This window comes from Suncus etruscus, chromosome 13 (assembly GCF_024139225.1).
Source record: "Suncus etruscus isolate mSunEtr1 chromosome 13, mSunEtr1.pri.cur, whole genome shotgun sequence".
Taxonomy (NCBI): domain Eukaryota; kingdom Metazoa; phylum Chordata; class Mammalia; order Eulipotyphla; family Soricidae; genus Suncus; species Suncus etruscus.
The window spans coordinates 27,180,106-27,198,803 of record NC_064860.1 but is presented as its reverse complement, the minus strand read 5'-3'; the positions used below and the strand labels follow the sequence as shown (position 1 = coordinate 27,198,803).

At 37.4% G+C, this 18,698-nt stretch overlaps 1 protein-coding gene and 1 pseudogene across 1 annotated transcript in view; one reads left to right on the top strand and one right to left on the bottom strand.

Annotated features, from left to right (window-relative positions):
• GOLGB1 (golgin B1) overlaps positions 1-18,698 on the top strand; it is a 74,442-nt gene that overhangs the window by 29,227 nt on the left and 26,517 nt on the right. The window contains exons 9-14 of the mRNA XM_049785863.1: positions 1,552-1,666; positions 3,550-3,623; positions 5,841-6,252; positions 9,954-10,069; positions 16,611-16,725; positions 18,504-18,577. Of these exons, the coding sequence (XP_049641820.1) occupies positions 1,552-1,666; positions 3,550-3,623; positions 5,841-6,252; positions 9,954-10,069; positions 16,611-16,725; positions 18,504-18,577 (906 nt within the window). The remainder of the gene's footprint in view (positions 1-1,551; positions 1,667-3,549; positions 3,624-5,840; positions 6,253-9,953; positions 10,070-16,610; positions 16,726-18,503; positions 18,578-18,698) is intronic.
• On the bottom strand, positions 8,817-9,035 carry LOC126026237 (protein kish-A-like; annotated as a pseudogene).

Below are 18,698 nucleotides of genomic sequence, written 5' to 3'. Positions count from 1 at the left end.
ATGCTCTTCTGCTGTCTCTAGTTGACAGTTTTTTGGGGTGCGCTCCCTAGGCCTCTGAGGAAATCTTCAGGGATTCAGAAACACAGGCAGACAGGCACAAGCAGGAGAAGTTTCCCTTGAAGTCCTCAGATTGAACCAAGATATATTATTCTTAGCTCACCAAATATCTTCCTATTCATTTGCCTTTTCTCTGTTCCCCTCAACCCAGAACATTTTTAACATTTTAGATTAATTTTATATATTTTACATAATATAAATGCTGAGTGAAATATGGAATCAGATAAAGAAAGATAGACATAGAATAGTCTCAATCATTTGTGATATTTAAGAAAATAAAAGATATTATTGTAATAATACCCAGAGACAATAGAGATGAGGGCTAGAAGAAGTGGACCACTATAAGAAGCTAATCACAAAGAGTGTTGAATGCAGGAGCCTGAGAAATAGCATGGAGAGTGTTTGCCTTGCATGCAGAAGGATGATGATTTGAATCCCGGCACCCCATATGGACCCTAAGCCGCCAGGAGTGATTTCTGAGCATACAGCCAGGAGTGACCCCTAAGCGCTGCCAGGTTGACCCAAAAACTAAAAAAAAAAAAAAAAAAAAAAAAAAGAGTTGAATGCAGTTAGAGAAATAACTACACTAACAATTATCATGACAGCGGTAGTGAGTGAGAGAAATAGAATGCCTGTCTCGAATACAGGCAGGTCCTGAGGAAGGAGGACGATGGAGGGCATTAGTGATGGGATGGTTGCACTGGTGAAGGGGGAATATTCTTTTTTATAACTGAAACCAAGTACAAACATATTTGTATTAATGGTGCTTAAATAAAGATATTTAAAGAAGGGAATTTGGCATGTACCTTGTATGCAGTCAATGTGGATTCGAGCCTCAGCACTGTAGACAGTTCTTTGAATACTGCCTACATCTTCAAGGATAAGCCCAGGCACCACCATGTATATCCCATAAGAATAACAAAAGGGCCAGAGAGATAGCACAGTGGTAGGGCATTTTTCTTGCAAGCGGCCAACCCAGAACCAATGGTAGTTCAAATGCTGGCATCCCAAATGGTCCCCTGTGACTACCAGGAGCGATTTCTGAGCAGAGAGCCAGGAGTAACCACCTGAGCGCCGCTGGGTTTGGCCCCCCAAAAAACAAAACAAACAAAAAGAAAAGTAAAACAAAAAGGGAAATGATGTACAATCTTTGTACCAAGTGGCATTAATGTAACATTATGTTATTATTATATCCAAATTTTTTCTTTTGTGTGCTTTAGTCTTGTATTTTTGACTTTGTAATACAGGCGTCAGACCTAAATTCAAAAGCCAATAAACAGGAAGTTTTATGTAAAGTATTTCACATTCTGCTTTTGATCAAAAGAGCTTTACTTTAAAGATTACTAGGGCAGCTATAAGTAGATGCTGTTTTGAAATGCTTTCAGGGGTTGGGTAGTTTTCAAAGAGATACCAGAAGTTACCAGAAGAATATGGGCATTCGTACCAGAATTTCTCTCTAAGAAACATTTACTACTGTCTTTTTATATAATCTAGGCAGACACTGAGGAGGATACTGCCTTTTTGCGAGAGCGGATAATTGAACTAGAAAATGAAAAGGGAGCTTTGCTTCTTACTTCTAGAGAATTGGAGGAGCTAAAAGCTGAGAATGGTATGTACAAATATAAACGAAAGCTCTGTCTTCTGACCCCACAAGTGCCTCTACTTTTATCTCTGAATATGTACTGCTTGCCTTGCACACGGCCATCCCAGTTTTGATACCCGCACGCCATATGGTCCAGAGAATCGCCAGGAGTAATTCTTGAGTGCAAAGCCAAGATTTATCCCTGAGCTTCTGGGTGACCTGAAAATAAAATCGAACAGCATGAAAAAGGGGGGAGGGACAGTAGGTCATTTGCCTTGCATGCTAACCTAGGTTGGACCTCAGTTCATTCCCCCAGTGTCTCATATGGTCCCCCAAGCTAGAAGCTACTTCTGAGTGCATAGGCTGGAGTAACCTCCAAGTGTCACTGGGTGTGGCCCAAAAACCAAACAAAAATTTTTTTTTTCCAGCATGATTTTCCATAGAATAAATTTGTGGGATATACTAAATGAGATCAGTATAGATGAAGATTTCATGGGTTTTGGTGTTTGCCTTTTGTTGTTGTTGTTGTTTTGCTTATATTATACAATATTTAAATCCCTGTCCTTTCTGTTATCCTTCTTCTTTCAAGACTCTGGGCAAAATGGGTGAACATTCTTATTTCTTTTTTTGTTGTTTTGTTTTGTTTTGGGGCCAAACCCGTTTGATGCTCAGGGGTTACTCCTGGCTATGTGCTCAAAAATCGCCCCTGGCTTTGGGAGGCCATATGGGATGCCTGGGGATCGAACTGCGGTTTGTCCTATGCTAGCGCTTGCAAGGTAGACACCTTACCTCTAGCGCCACCTTCCTGGCCCCTCTTCTTATTTCTATAATGTCATTTCATTTCTTTAGCATAATCTGTTTATATGTAATACTATAAGCTCCTCAGAGTTAAAATATCAGCTCTTCAAATTGCAAGGGCCATTTTTCTTTCCAACTAAGCTTTATACTTAGCATTTTGTTCTGTTGGATTTTGCACGAACTATGAAAAGAAGATATATATATATATACATATATATACATATATATATTATATGTATATTTAGTTATTACTTGCTTCACACAAGGGTCTTATTGTTTGGGTAGCATATATGTTGTTAATAATGCTTTATTTCTATGACATTTTTACTTCTACATGTGAAACAATTATTATGTAAAGTTTTTTGTTTGTTTCTGGACAACACCTGGCAGTGTTCAAGGCTTACTTCTGGTCCTGTGGTCAGGGAAAAAACCCTGGCAGGGGGCCGGGCGGTGGCGCTAAAGGTAAGGTGCCTGCCTTGCCTGCGCTAGCCTTGGACGGACCGCGGTTCGATCCCCCGGTGTCCCATATGGTCCCCCAAGCCAGGAGCAACTTCTGAGCGCATAGCCAGGAGTAACCCCTGAGCGTCAAATGGGTGTGGCCCAAAAACCAAAAAAAAAAAAAAAAAAAAAAAAAAACCCTGGCAGGATTCAGGAGACCAGATGTGATGCCAAGGATCTACACAGGGTTAACTATGTTTAAGGCCAGTGTCCTACCCACAGCTTCAGTCCCTCAAATAAGTTTTGTATTTTTTCAGACCCTCTACTTAGGTTTGTATTATTTCTTGAACTCTAAAGTAAATATTTCCAACATATTTTCACACTTTCACTTAGCTCAAACTTAGGAAAGATTAATTTTATTGCAGTTGTTGTTAGTTTTGTTTTTGGACCAAACTCATGTGGCTAGTGCTCAATTCTGGCTCTCACTCAGGGATCTCTCATGGCTGGCCATAAATCCAACTTGGGTAGGCCATTGCAAGGCTGTGCTATCACTACAGCTTCCTTTTGCTGTTTGTTTTGTCTTGGTTATTTAATGTATCTCAATAACCTTGTCTACTTCTTATCTATTTTATCAAATGTACATTTTTCTAAACATGTTGATTCATGGCTTTCAGAAAAACTGTCGTCTCAAATTACTCTTCTGGAGGCTCAGAATAAAGTTGCAGAGTCAGATAAAGAATTCAGTGAGGTAAGTGATTTTATATAATTTTTTAAATACCTTTATTTAGATACCATGATTACAAACATGATTGTAGTTGGGTTTCAGTCATAAAAAGATCACCCTCCTTCACCAGTGCAACATTCCCATCACCAGTGCCCTCATCTCCCCCCTCTCCCCCACCTGTATTTAAGACAGGCTTTCTTTCTTTTTTAATTATTAAATTATCTTTATTTAAACACTGTGATTACAAATATGATTATAGTTATATGATTACAGTCATGTAAAGAACACCTCCCTTCACCAGTGCAAGATTCCCACCACCAATTTCCCAGGTCTCCCTCCTCTCCACCTCACCCACACCTGTACTTGAGACAGGCTTTCTACTTCCCTCACCCATTGACATTGTTATGATAGTTGTCAGTGTAGTTATTTTTCTAACTGCACTCACCACTCTTTGTGGTGAGCTTCATATCCTGAGCCAGTCCTTCCAGCCATGATCTCTGGGAATTATTTCAATAATGTCTTTTATTTTTCTTAAAACCCATAGATGAATGAGACTTCTCTATGACTCTCTCCCTCTGACTTATTTCACTTAGCATAATATATTTCCTATACATCCATGTAATGGAAAATTTCATGACTTCATCTCTCCTGATGCTGCATAATTTTTCATTGTGTAGATATGTACCACAGTTTCTTTATCCATTCTTCTGTTGAAGAGCATGTTGGTTGTTTCCAGAGTCTGGCTATTGTAAATAGCACTACAATGAGTATAGATGTGAGGAAGAGATTTTTGTATTGTGTTTTTGAGTTCCTAGGAGTGGGATAGCTGGATCATTATGGGAGCTCAGTTTCCAGATTTTTGAGGAAACTCCCTATTGTTTTTGCAAGGGGCTAGTCTAAATGACATTCCCACCAGCAGTGAATGAGAATTCCTTTCTCCAACCTCCCTGCCAGAACTGATTGTTCTTGTTCTTTGTGATGTATGCCAGTCTCTGTGATGTGAGATGGTACCTCATAGTTGTTTTGATTTGTATCTCCCTGATGATTAGTGATATGGAACATTTTTTCATGTGCCTTTTGGCCATTAGTATTTCTTATTTGAGAAGTTGTCTCTTCATTTCTTCTTCCCATTTTTTGATGGGATTAGATGTGTTTTCTTGTTAAATTCTGTAAGTACCTTGTATATATTAGATATTAGCCTCTTCTCTGATGGGTATTGGGTGAATAGATTCTCCCATTCCATTGGTGACCTCTGTATTATTTTCTTTGAGGTGCAGAATCTTATCAGCAAATTATATAGGTCCTTATGTTTATCTCTGATTTTACTTGTTTGGAAAGTGCTGTTTCTACCTTAAAGATGCCTTTAGTCTCAGTGTCTTAGTGTGTTTGACCTACGTGTTGTTCTATGTACCTTATGGTTTCAGGTCTGATATCAAGGTCTTTAATCCATTTGGATTTGACCTTTGTACAGTGTGTTAGATGGAGATCTGAGTTCGTTTTTTTTGCAAGTGGCTGACCAGTTGTCACACACAACTTGGCTTTCCTTGCTCCATCTTGCATTTCTTGCTCCTTTATCAAAGATTCATTGATTGTATATCTGGGGAACATTCTCTGAATACTCTAGTCTATTCTACTGATCTGAGGATCTGTCTTTATTTTAATACCATACTGTTTTAATGAATCTAGCTTTGTAACACAGTTCAAAGTTGTGGAAAGTGATGTCTCCCATATTCCGTATTCCCTTACCCAAGGGTTGATCTAGCTATTTGTAGGTGTTTATTGTCCCAGATGAATTTCAGAAGTGTTTGATCCACTTCTTTAAAGAAAGTCATGGGTAAGGTGATTTTATTTTTAAATAATAAAAGTGAATTAGATGAGTTGAAACATTTTTTAATGTTGAGAAAGATTTGTATTACTTAGAAAGTAAGATCAATTTGAGGAAAGCATATGGTTATGTATGACTTAATTTGTTTCTGAACAATGGAAATTGTTTTGTTTAACCTAAACTAGTGCAGGAACTGTAATCTCTAATTTCGGTTTCTTATATCTCATACTAGATGAATATCATCTGCTATGTTAATCAAAACAAATCCAAATCCAAAACAAAACTCCCAAATAATTAATAAAATGTTTGATTAAATATCTAGCCTCCTGTGCTACTTTGAGAACTCTTCCTCATTCTCTTCTCTGTAATGAAAAATTGATTTAGACTTATTTGACTTTATTTTCCTTTTTTCTTAGATTCTTTCTCAGAAGTTACAGCAAATGGAAGCTGAACATAATACATTGAGCAATATCTTGGAATCAGAAAGACAGGAATCCAAGATTCTGATGGAAAAGATGGAACTGGATGTGTCAGAAAAAAATTTATCTTTGCATAATCTTAAAGAAGAAATGCAGCATCTTCTGGAACAGCTTGAGCAGTCTGCTCAAGCTCAGGCTGAACTGCAGTCCCGCTACAAGGAATTGGAATCTAAGCACCAAATAGAAGTAGAAGAGAAGACCTCCCACATTCTCAGTCTTCAAAAGACACAGCAGGATCTGCACTCTGCCTGTGATGCTCTCAAGACTGAAAACTCCAAACTACTCCAAGAACAGCATCAACAGGCAGAGTCGGCCCAACATTTGGCCCAATCCATGCAGCAACTGGAAGGTTGGTATTGGATTGCATTTGAAGCCTGCTTTTTAACATCTGTTTAGCTACTACTTTAAAGTTTGAGAATCTGTTCATATCTTTTGCTCAGGTCAGGAGAATCAATAGAAAGATTAAGAAAGTTGCCTCCTGTCCTTTTTAGTGGTTCTCCCATCTTTGAAATGATAAGTTAGCTTAATATAATTAGTATAATGCTATCCAAAACTTTATCAGAGTAATGTACCAACTATTAAAACGGTGTTCTGTGAAGGGTAGTAGCAATCTGAAGGGTACAGCGAATGAAAGGAGTAGAACTTTAGTTAATCTCATGGAATCATCTTTAAAAGGTGGACCTGGATAAATTTCCATAAGTGAAAATTTTTTTTTCTTTCTGGTTTTTGGGTCGCACCTGGCAGCACTCAGGGGTTACTCCTGGCTCTGTGCTCAGAAATCGTCTTGGCAGGCTTGGGGACCATATGGAATGCCGGGTTTCAAACAACTGTCCTTCTACATGCAAGGCAAATGCCCTACCTTCATGCTATCTCTCTGGCCCCATAAGTGAAAACTTTTGCCTTTTAAGAAGGTGTAAGGATAACTTACTCTTCCTTAAAAGTATTGTGCTAAAATAACATCTTTTACTAAGTTGACTCATATTTTAAAGAAAGATGTTAGAAGGAATCATTTGAAGATTAATTTATATTAAAGAGCAAAATCTTAACCAAAAGCCAGGAAGAGAAAATACATGTGGACAGTGTGTTAAATGAACGTGCACTTCTCTTGCCTGTAACTTGTTCTTTTTTCTTTTTAATATCTTTATTTAAGCATCATGATTACAAATATGTTTTTAGTTGGGTTTCAGTCATAAAAAAGAACACCCCCTTCACCAGTGCAAACTTCCAACCACTAATGCCCCATCTCCTTCTTCCCCACACCCCTGCCTGTCTTCAAGACAGGCATTCTCTCTGTTTCTTACTACCATTATCATGATAGTTGTTAGTGTAGTTATTTCTCTAACTGCATTCAACACACTTTGTGGTTAGCTTCTTATCATTGGCTGGTCCTTCCAGCCCTCATCTCTATTGTCTCTGGGTGTTATTACAATGATGTCTTTTATTTTTCTTAAATCCCACAGATCATTTAGATTATTCTGTGTCTATATCTATATATTTATCTATGTATTTCAATCAGCATTATAGTTTCCATATCCATCCATGTATAAGAAAATTTCATGACTTCATTTTTCCAAATGTTTGCTTTGGAATGCACATATATTGCAATGTACATATACATTATGTATATGTATCACAGTTTCTTTAACCACACATCTGTTGTTGGACATCTGAGCTGTTTCCAGATTCTGGTTCTTGTAAATAGTGCTACAATGAACATAGGTCTGCAGAAGGCATTTTTGTATTGTGTTTTTGTATTCCTAGGATATACCTCTTTGGAATGGAATTGCTGGATCATATGGGAGCTCTATTTCCAGGTTTTTTGAGATTTGTTTTGTTTTTCAAAAAATACAGCTTGTATGTTATGGACAATTAAAATTGAAGATCTGACATTAAGAATGACAAGCACAGGCCCGGAGAGATAGCACAGTGGCGTTTGCCTTGCAAGCAGCCGATCCAGGACCAAAGGTGGTTGGTTCGAATCCCGGTGTCCCATATGGTCCCCCGTGCCTGCCAGGAGCTATTTCTGAGCAGACAGCCAGGAGTAACCTCTGAGCATCGCCGGGTGTGGCCCAAAAACCAAAAAAAAAAAAAAAAAAAAAAATGACAAGCACATCTTGGATTATTATACTGCAATTGCTCTATTTTGCTCTTTACTCTCAGTATAGCATTTTTCAGACAATAAGAGTTAGTCAAATTTATGTTCAAGACATTTATCTACATTTGACCAGAGAGGCATCAGAAACTACCAAACTAATGAGCTCTTGTAACAGAAATATCTAATAAAATCTTTTCTGTTAACTATGAATATTTTCCCAATACTACTAAAGTTACATTTTATATGGTTCTCTTTTAAGAAATTTATATGCTTATTTTAAGATGTTTAAACAACTGTAATAACCATAGAATTTGCTAATAGAGTTATTCTGGTTAATGCTCAAAATGGTGTGTTGAGAGGGATAGGAAACATTATAGTAAATAATGCAATCCTTAGCATTTGAACTTTTCTCCCAATAAAAAAGCTGGTCTTCTAAAAATGTCTCAAAGATTTACCATTGACAAATCACAATGAAAGAAAATTTCCAATTCTGTTATTTATTCTGTGCCGTAGTGTATACCTTACTAAAAACTGGTATGTGACACAACAGAAAGATACTTGTAGAATCTAATATTCTGGTGACTATACTAAAGTTGACAGTTATAAACACATCAAACTCTCAAGTAGTATATATATGTTTACATCCTATTTATTAATATAGAGCATTGGTTCACTAATGTAAAAATATAGAGAACAGCAGCTGAAAATTTATATCATTCAACATTCAGAGATTATAGGGTAAACTATTTTATATGTAGACAAAGTCCTTTTGTTCATATTGAAATTAAATGGCAATTAAGTTCTGGCATTTTATCAAGTTACTGTATGAAAAGGATGCTGAAGGCCATCACTATACAGCAGACTGCTACATAAGGACTCTTTTGTTCATCAATTCGAGCACACTTCCAAAATATGCCCAGCAATCCAGTTTTATTTCTGTCTAGGATGCTGGGTGTTAAGGATCAGATGTAAGCACAGGTACATATTAACAGCAGGAATACCGTCAACAGACTATGAAAATTGAAAGTGGCAGACATAGTGAAGCCAGCGAAGCATCAGCCACATTGTTCTGAATTTCCAGTTTTTTGAAGAATCTACATATTTTTTTCTGGAAAGGCTCGACTAGACATCATTCCTACCAGCAGTGAATGAGAGCTCATTTCTCCTCACATTCCCACCAGCACTGATTATTTTTGCTTTTTATGATGTATGCCAATCTCTGTGGCGTGATATGGTACCTCATAGTTATTTTGATTTGCTTCTCCCTGATGATTGGTAATGTGGAGCATATTTCATGTGCCTTTTGGCTTTTGTAACCTGCAGTATATTCTAATTTAAAACCTTTGAATGTGATAATAAAACTTTAAAGGCATTCTATTGAATCTAGTTGGGAATCATAATGTGAATCATAAGTGAAGAGGGATGAAAAGAAAATTAAGGACAAATGAAAACTAAGAAGGACAAACCATTTTCATAGGGGAAGGAAAATTACTTTAAAAATAATACATTAGGGGCCGGGCGGTGGCGCTAAAGGTAAGGTGCCTGCCTTGCCTGCGCTAGCCTTGGACGGACCGCGGTTCGATCCCCCGGTATCCCATATGGTCCCCCAAGCCAGGAGCAACTTCTGAGCACATAGCCAGGAGTAACCCCTGAGCGTTACCGGGTGTGGCCCAAAAACCAAAAAACAAACAAACAAACAAAAAAATAATACATTGACGGAAGTACCTTATTTATTTTTAAAATTTTTTATAATTTGCTAATAACATGAATTGACATAATTGAACTATGTCATAAAATATGTTCTTAGAAGATAATAACTGCCTGCTTGCAGAGTCAGGGGTAACCCTTGAGTGCCATTGGGTGTGTCTCAAAAACCAAAACCTAAACCAAAACTATATAATAATAAAGTTTAGACTAGAACCAAAGATCATTTCTATTTGTTCTCTTTTTCTCAGAGCAACTCCAGCAAAAATCTGAAGAAATAAGGCAATTATTGGATAGACCAGTCCAGCAAAAATTTGAAATAGCTTCTCAGACTTCATGCCCAGATGTTTGTAATAAAGGTACACAGGTAATGAAATGTGTGTTATACGGTGGGATTATGGGTCATGGGTCTGAGCCGCACTCAGCCTTTCTCAGCACTTACTCCTGACTCTGCTTAATCATGGCTTCTGGCAGTACTCGGAATGAAGCGTCATGCCAGGGATTGGGCCTGGGTCAGCTATGTGTGAGACAAGCCTTATCTGTTGTATGGTCTCTCCAACTCCAGATGTGCACTTTTAAGAAACATGACCATTTGTCTTTGCTGCATTTATACTTGGATATGATAATGAGAGTTTGTTTTGCAGTGCTTCATAAGTCATTTGTCTTTGCTGCCTGATAAATGCTCTTCTGGAGGTGATTCTGTTAGAAACTAATCATGAAGCACATTAGTGTCTCCATAAAAAAGAGAGAAAAAGTAATAGAATTGAGCACTCAATAGATTTTCTGGTTCTAAGCTGTTTTGGAATTTGTTTTGGAGCTGTCATTATTTTTCATCTTTTGATAATCTTCTCTATTGAGTAGCCAGTTTTGGTTTTGGTAGATGAAGATTTGATCAGCTGAACACAATTAAGTCTAATACCTTAGACAATACCAGTTATAGAAATCAGTACTTCTATTAGATAATATAAAATGAAAAAAAAAAGAACATTGAGATTGACCAATTTGTAGTCTGTGTTTTTTTTTAACATATCCATGGAAAAATACATGTAATTGCCAGAAACTTAATTATTAAATTATTTAGCAAGAATATCAGAAAAAGGAGCTTGTTGGGCTTTGTTTATTTGTTTTTTTTGTTTGTTTGTTATGGTGCCACCTGGCAGCACTCAGGGGTTAATCCTGGCTCTGCTCAGAAATCACTCCTGGCAGGCTCAGAGGACCATATGGGATGCCGGGAATTGAACCCGGATCATCCTGGGTAGGCCACGTGAAAGGTAAATGCCTTACTATTATGCAATGTCTCTGGCCCCATGGACTTTTTCTTATTTGACCAGAGTCAATCTAATATTACTAGATTTGTTCATAATAACTTATTGATACATATATTTTTGTTTGTTTGTTTGTTTTGGTCACACCCAGCAGCACTCAGGGCTAATCCTGACTCTACTCTCAGAAATCACCCCTGGCAGGCTCAAGGGACCATATGGGATGCCAGGATTCGAACCACCATCCTTCTACATGCAAGGCAAACACCCTACCTCCATGCTATCTCACCGGCCCCATTTTATTGATTTTTTTATTGTCCCTCATGTAATGATGATTATAACCGCCTAAACTGCATATATTTGTTAGCAATCCCTTGGTTCTGTCAGTATTATGTGTATTATTAAGAGATTTTTGTTTTCTGGTTTTTAGCATACAAATTTACCAATCTCTTCTAGTCTCCCATCTTCAACAATTTCAACGTTTTTTCATAACACACAAAGAAAGAAACAAGTTTATAATGGCACCTTTAGAGTACTCTCTATTCTAAAATTACTATAATTGCCTTATAAAATTTCCATTTATCTATCAGTCTATACATTCCATAGTAGATTACAGGTATTAATATATTTTATCTAAATTTTTTAGTGTGCGTATCACTGACTAGATTTTAATATTTGCTTATAGTGTTGTTTTCTTCTGAAGTATTGGAATTTAAGAGGCTCGAAAGGTATAAATGCCTATTACTCATTTACTGATGAAGATATGTTACTATTAACTCACAAAATCTCCCCCCCCCCTTTTTTTTTTAAATTACAGATCTTTCGCAGTTGTATTTCAGGCATATAGTGACAGTGAATTAGGGCCATTCCCACCACCAGTGTTTACCTCCCTCCACCATAGTTCCCAGAATGCATCCCATACCTCCGCCTTTAGCCCCATGAACTACTAGTGTAGCAGGCCCATTTTATGTTTAGCTTTTATTTTTTTAATTATTTTTTGGTTTTTGGTTTTTGGGTCACACCCGGCAGCGTTCAGGGGTTACTTCTGGCTCTACGCTCAGAAATCACTCCTGGCAAGCTCCAGGGGAACATATGAGATGCCAGGATTTGAACCAAACATCCTTCTGCATGCAAGGCAAATGCCCTATCTCCATGCTATCTCTCCAGCCCTTGTGTGTAGCTTATTATAGTTTATGTCTCTTGATACTATTGTTGTTGACTTTGGTTTGGTATTTAGATCTGACTCTGTTTTTTTTTTTTTTACTCAATGCTCATGGTTCCCATCACCCCATTTTTTATTTTTAATTTGTAGAAAGATATACGGTTCTATGAGAAAGGCAGTAGCCCCTATGCAGTAGATATAAAAAACGGGGGGGGGGGTGGTTATGTGGCAAGATTTTTTTTTTTGCATAGGCACAGTAAAAGTTGGGATAATTAGAAAAGATATATTGACATAGACCAACTAAAGGCTCCAGGCAGCTTGGGTGTCCAACCCCAATGCCTTGCTTTATGGTACCAGGAGAAGTTCTGTTCAGTTGCGGTTGTCAAAGTCAGTCTTCACAGATCCTTGGATAAAGTCTAGGGTAAAGTCTTTCTTAATGGCTCCAGGTAATGTTCTGCTGAGTCACATTTGTTGTACTCAGATCTTAGGAGCATCTACTAATGCTTTAACAGTGAGGTAGGTCAACCTGACCTTATATCAAGTTGTTGTTTCCTTGTTGTCAGGGTGTCATATGAACATACTCTGGAGCAAGTTGGTGCCAGTGGGGTAGTTTGATTCCTCGGGCTGGTTCAGGAAACTGTTCAAGTTCTAATATTGGGATCTGGGGTTTGGGGAGGACAGTCAATGTCCAATTGATTGAGGCTTAAGTCAAGACACCATGACAAATGTTCAGGATGGTAGGTGCATCTGCACTATAAAATTTATGGGTTCTTATCCCTATTAGGTAAGAACTTTTTTCTGTACATCAGGTGTCCCCATTTTACTGTGCCTATGCAAAAAGGAATAGTGCCATATTATATTACTGGTGCATTGGGGTTAAAAATAACAAGCTATACAATCTATATGCCGTGGTTTTGACCTGAGCTCATATCCCAAGCAAGACTTCTCTACTAGAATTTCCTATTAAGCAGATTAAAAGAAAGAGATGGGGGGAGGCTACCTCTACATATGGAGATAAGCACTAAGAGTTATAAGCATTAACAAAATACATCTACAGAAACAAAAAAAGAAAACAGAGATATTCCCTTTTATCTTTTTTAGATAGTCTGAGGGGGAATAAAATCCAGGACACACAAAACATCTTATCTTTTTGTAGTTCACAGTTTTATTCCAAAGGAACATTTTTACATTTTATTTTATTTTATTTTATTTTTTTTACATTTTTACATTTTAGATTAATTTTGTCTGTTTTACATAATATATATGTGATTTCATAATATCTAGGATTTTTTTCTCTTTTAAAACTAGTGGGGAGAAGTTGTTGCTTATTTCTGTTTATTTTTGGTGCACACCCAGTGGCATTTGTGGGCTCTGAGTTCAAAAATTACTCCTGCCATGCTTAGAGTGCCTTATGGAATGCTGAGGGGCAGGCTGGGTCAACCATCTGCTGAGTTATCACTTGGACCTCACAATGTGTATTATTTTAGTGAAAGGGCACAGAATCTTCTCTTTTGTGAGACGGTCTGTCAGAGAGTAGTATGTAAATGTAGAGGTTGATTTATTTTATTTTTATTAAGATATTCTGATAACAATATTGTTTATAATAGAGTAGTTGCAGGCAATGTTCCACAACATTGATCTCACTGCCAGAATCCTCTTTTCTCCACCAATGTCTCCAAGTTCCCTCCCACTTCCCAGTACACTACTGGTGGACAAATGACAATTTTACTTCATATTACTTACTCCAACAAAAGTTAAAGGAATGGCAAATTAAAACAATAAAGTAAATCAATAAAAACCAATTTTTATGAGTATATATGGAGCCAGGGGTTGATCCCATGATGGTATGCTTCAAGGATGGAGAAACCCTGAATCTCGTAGGCCCCGGGAATTCCCTTTCTTCCCCAATGCTTACTGTGCCTATGCCAAATCCTGCCACTCCAGCACCCCTACTTTTTCTTGTTTTGTTTTGATTTGTTAGTTTTTGACTTTATTTTCCTTCTCTTTTTTCTTCCACTTTTTCTCTTTCTTTTTCACTCTTGTGGTTATTATTTGGTGATTTATTTTTATCCAGGTGCATTTTTTTCTTTTTTTCTTCCATTTTTCTTCCTTTTATCCTTTTTTTCTCTCTTTCTTTTTTTGGTAGTTGGTACTAAAGTTTTTTCTCCCTTTTTTCTTATCCTTTTTATCTCCAATGATGGTGGAATGGATGCTCAATCTACAACAAGCTGTAAAGTGGAGACCAGTTGCACTAGCATTCTGGCGTGGGGGGTAATGGAGGGAGATATGGGATACAAGCTGGGAACAGGGGTGGAGGAAGGACAGCACTGGTGGTGGGAATGCCCCTTATTCATTGTCACTATGTACCATAAACGATGCAGTGTAATGCACTTTGGTCACAATAAAAATTAGAGAAAAAAAGCTATACAATGAACACTGAAAAAAAAACCAGTTTTTGATTATTTAAATCTATGAGTTAGACCTATGTAAATAAAATAAAACCACTTAATGTGATACAGTTAACTGCTTAATCCCATGTACATCACTAAATTTTTAATCCTGTCATCTAAAATATACAATATTTTCTTTGTAATATAAAATTTATTTTACTCAATATGTCTTAAGATTGGTTCATTTTATTGTACAATAGCATAATTTTTCTCTATTGCTGAATGTTCTACTTTCTGAGTACCACAATTTTTATGTAAAGATTTTTTAGTTTCCTCTAAATGTGAAGATGCTGGAGCATTTTCATACAACTATTTGTTTGTGCATGTTTTCATTTCTCTTTGGCCATTTATACTGAGGAATTCTAGGCCATAGAGAAAAGATAGTTACCTTTGTAAAGAATTGTCAGGTATCTTCCCAAAGTGATTTTATTATCTGATACTCACACCTAAAATAATAAGTGTTTTAGCTGTTCAATGTAGCCTCTAATGATTTGGGATTGATAGTTTGAAACCATCCAATTTGATGATATATTTTAGTATCTCAGTGTGGATTTATCAATTTCCATTCCCTAATACAAACGGTGTTGAACAACATTTTTATTTCTTTCATCCTTGTATGTATGTGTTTGTGTGTATTTCCATGTTTATTAAGTGACCAGAATTCACAATACTGCTAGTGATAGTTTCAATCTTACATTGATCTTTTTGGTAGGGGCATACCTGGTAGTGCTCAGAAATTACTCCTGCATCTGTGCTCAGGTATTATTCATGGTGGGGTTTGGGGACCACCATAAAGGATTTTGGAGATCTAACCCAGGTCCTCTGCATACATGGCAAGTGCCCTATCTGCTCATACTATTACTTTCTACACCATTTCAACACCAAATCCCCCACCAGAGTGCCTGCCTTTCTTCACCAGTGTCCAAAGACATTGCTTATCCAACCACTCTCTCTTAAGTAACCCCGTTAAATAAGCTCAATTTTAGAATAAACTCTCCATTTCTGTTGCTTTTGGTCATTCTTTGTTTGTATAGTGTTCCTTGAAATTTTTTGCTCTATAACTTAACTTTGTTTTTGTTCCTGTTTTTAATTTTTATTGTGGCCAAAGTAAATTACAAATCTTTCACAGCAATATCTAAGATACATAGTGACAATAAATGAGGAATAGTCCCACCACCAGTGTTGTCCTCCTTCTACCCCTGTTCCCAGCCAGCATCCCTTATCTCTCTCCTTTATCCCCAGAATGCTAGTGTAACTGGTCTCCACTATAACTTCTTTGTTAACTATCTGCTGAAGTCCTTTACCCATTTAAAAAAAAAAATAAGGTTTTGCCCTTTTATTTATTTTCTAGTTGTTTTATGTCTGAATGTCAATCTATAATCAGAAGACTGTTGAATTTTTTTTTTCACGGTGCCTCATCCTATTCATTTTCTTCATGATGTCTTTTACTTAGCAGACATTTGATATTTTGAAAGTCTTATTTAGCAGTTTTTAATGTTTATAATTCTCTTCTGTTGGAAACATGTTCTTAACCCCAACACATGAAGATATTCCATACAGGAAATAAGGTCTTGCATGTAGTCAAAGTGGGTTTGAACCTCAGCACCACAGTCTCTTGAGTATTACCCACATCTCAGGGGTAAGCCCAGGCACCAATGTATATGCCAAAACAGAGACAAAAAGAAAAATTTGAACAGTCTTTGTACCAGGTGTCATTAATGTAACATTATGTTATTATAGTATCCAAATGTGTCTTTTGTGTGCTTTAGTCTTCATATTTTTTACTTTGTAATACAGGCTTCCATCCTAAATTCAAAAGCCAATAAACAGGAAGTTTTATGTAAATATTTCACATTCTGCTTTTGATAAAAAGAGCTTTACTTTAAAGATTACTGGGGCAGCTATAAGTAGATGCTGTTTTGAAATACTTTCAGGGGTTGGGTAGTTTTCAAAGAGATACCAGAAGTTTTATGGGCATTCATACCTGAATTTCTCTCTAAGAAACATTAAAGACTGTCTTTCTATCTAATCTAGGCAGACACTGAAGAGGATACTGCCTTTTTGCGAGAGCGGATAATTGAACTAGAAAATGAAAAGGGAGCTTTGCTTCTTAGTTCTAGAGAATTGGAGGAGCTGAAAGCTGAGAATGGTATGTACAAATATAAACTAAAGCTCTGTCTTCTGACCCCACAAGTGCCTCTACTGTTATCTCTGTATATGTACAGCGATACATATTCTTATTCTGTGCTTTAACTGTTTTTGACAAACCTGAGAGATACTTCATGGATTAAGATTCTTTTCTTGGGTCCGGAGAGATAGCACAGCGGCGTTTGCCTTGCAAGCAGCCGATCCAGGACCAAAGGTGGTTGGTTGGAATCCCGGTGTCCCATATGGTCCCCCGTGTCTGCCAGGAGCTATTTCTGAGCAGACAGCCAGGAGTAACCCCTGAGCACCGCCGGGTGTGGCCCAAAAACCAAAAAAACAAAAAAAACAAAAAGATTCTTTTCTTGCATGCAGCGGAAGCTCCACAACTGGTTCACTCTTGAGCACAAATCCAGAAATAGCCTAAGAACTGCTGTTGTGGTCTAAGCCACCTCCTGTAAAAGAATTATTTTATAGTAGTGCTGATAATTATTGATGATGGGACTAGTGCACGTTAACAATTAGAGCACAGTTCCTGTATTTTATTTTTAACATTGTGCTGTACGGGCTATGAATTCAGCAAGATTGAGGCTAAAGAGATAGGGTGCTTGCCTTGCAAACGGCCAACCCAGTTTCGATTCCCATATGCCATATGGTCCAGAGAATAGCCAGGAGTAATTCTTGAGTGTAGAGCCAAGATTTATCCCTGAGCGCTGTCGGGTGACCCAAAAAAAAAAAATCAAACAAAATTTCAGTATGAAAAAGGGGGGTGGGCGGAGCGGTGGTACAAGCGATAGGGCTTTTGCCTTGCAGGAGCTATTTCTAAGTACATAATCAGTAACCCTAAGTGTCACCAGGTGTAGCCCAAAAGCAAAAAAAAAAAAAAAAAAAAAAATCTGCATGATTTTCCATAGAATAAATTTGTGGGGTGAACTAAAAGATATCAGTATAGATGAAGATTCATGGGTTTTGGTGTTTGGGTTTTTCTGTTTGTTTGGGGGCTACCCCTGGCAGTGCTCAATGCTTCCTCCTGATCCTATGGTCAGGAAATCCCCTTAGCAGGATTCAGGAGACCAGATGTGATGCTAGGGATCTACACAGGTTAACTATGTTTAAGGCCCGTTTCCTACCCACTGTACTATTGCTTCAGTCCCTCAAATAAAGTTTGTATTTTTTTCAGCCCTTCTAATCAAGTTTGTATTATTTCTTGAACTCTAAAGTAAATATTTGCAACCTATTTTCACACTTTCACTTACTTCAAACTTAGGAATATATCATAAGTAATTAATTTTGTTGCAGGGGAGAGGGAGTGGTGGCACTAGAGGCAAGGTGTCCATCTTGCAAGCTCTAGCCTAGGACTGACCGTGGTTCGATCCCCATATGGTCCCCTCAAGCCAGGAGCAATTTCTGAGCGCATAGCCATGAGTAACCTCAGAGTGTCAGAGGTGCGACCACCCAAAAAGCAAAACCCCAAAAAAAAGTATTATGTTGCGGTTGTTGTTTGTTGTTTTTGGACCACACTCAGGTGGCTAGTACTCAGTTGTGGCTCTTACTCAAGGCTCACTCTTGGTTGGCCTCTTGATGCCTATATGGGGTATATAGAATCCAACTTGGATATGCCATGTGCAAGGCAGGTACCCTATTTGCTGTGCTATCACTCCAGATTCCTTTTGCTGTTTGTTTTGTCTTGGTTATTTAATGTATCTCAATAACCTCGTCTACTGTCTTATCTCTATTTTATCAAGTATACATATTTTCTAAACATATTCAATTCATGGCTTTCAGAAAAACTATCTTCTCAAATTACTCTTCTGGAGGCTCAGAATAAAGTTGCAGAGTCAGATAAAGACGTCAGTGAGGTAAGTGATTTTATTTTTAAATAATAAGAGTGAATTAAATGAGGTGAAACATTTCTGAAATTTTTTTAATGCTGACAAAAATTTGTATTACTTAGAAAGTGAGGTCAAGGGCCCAGAGAGA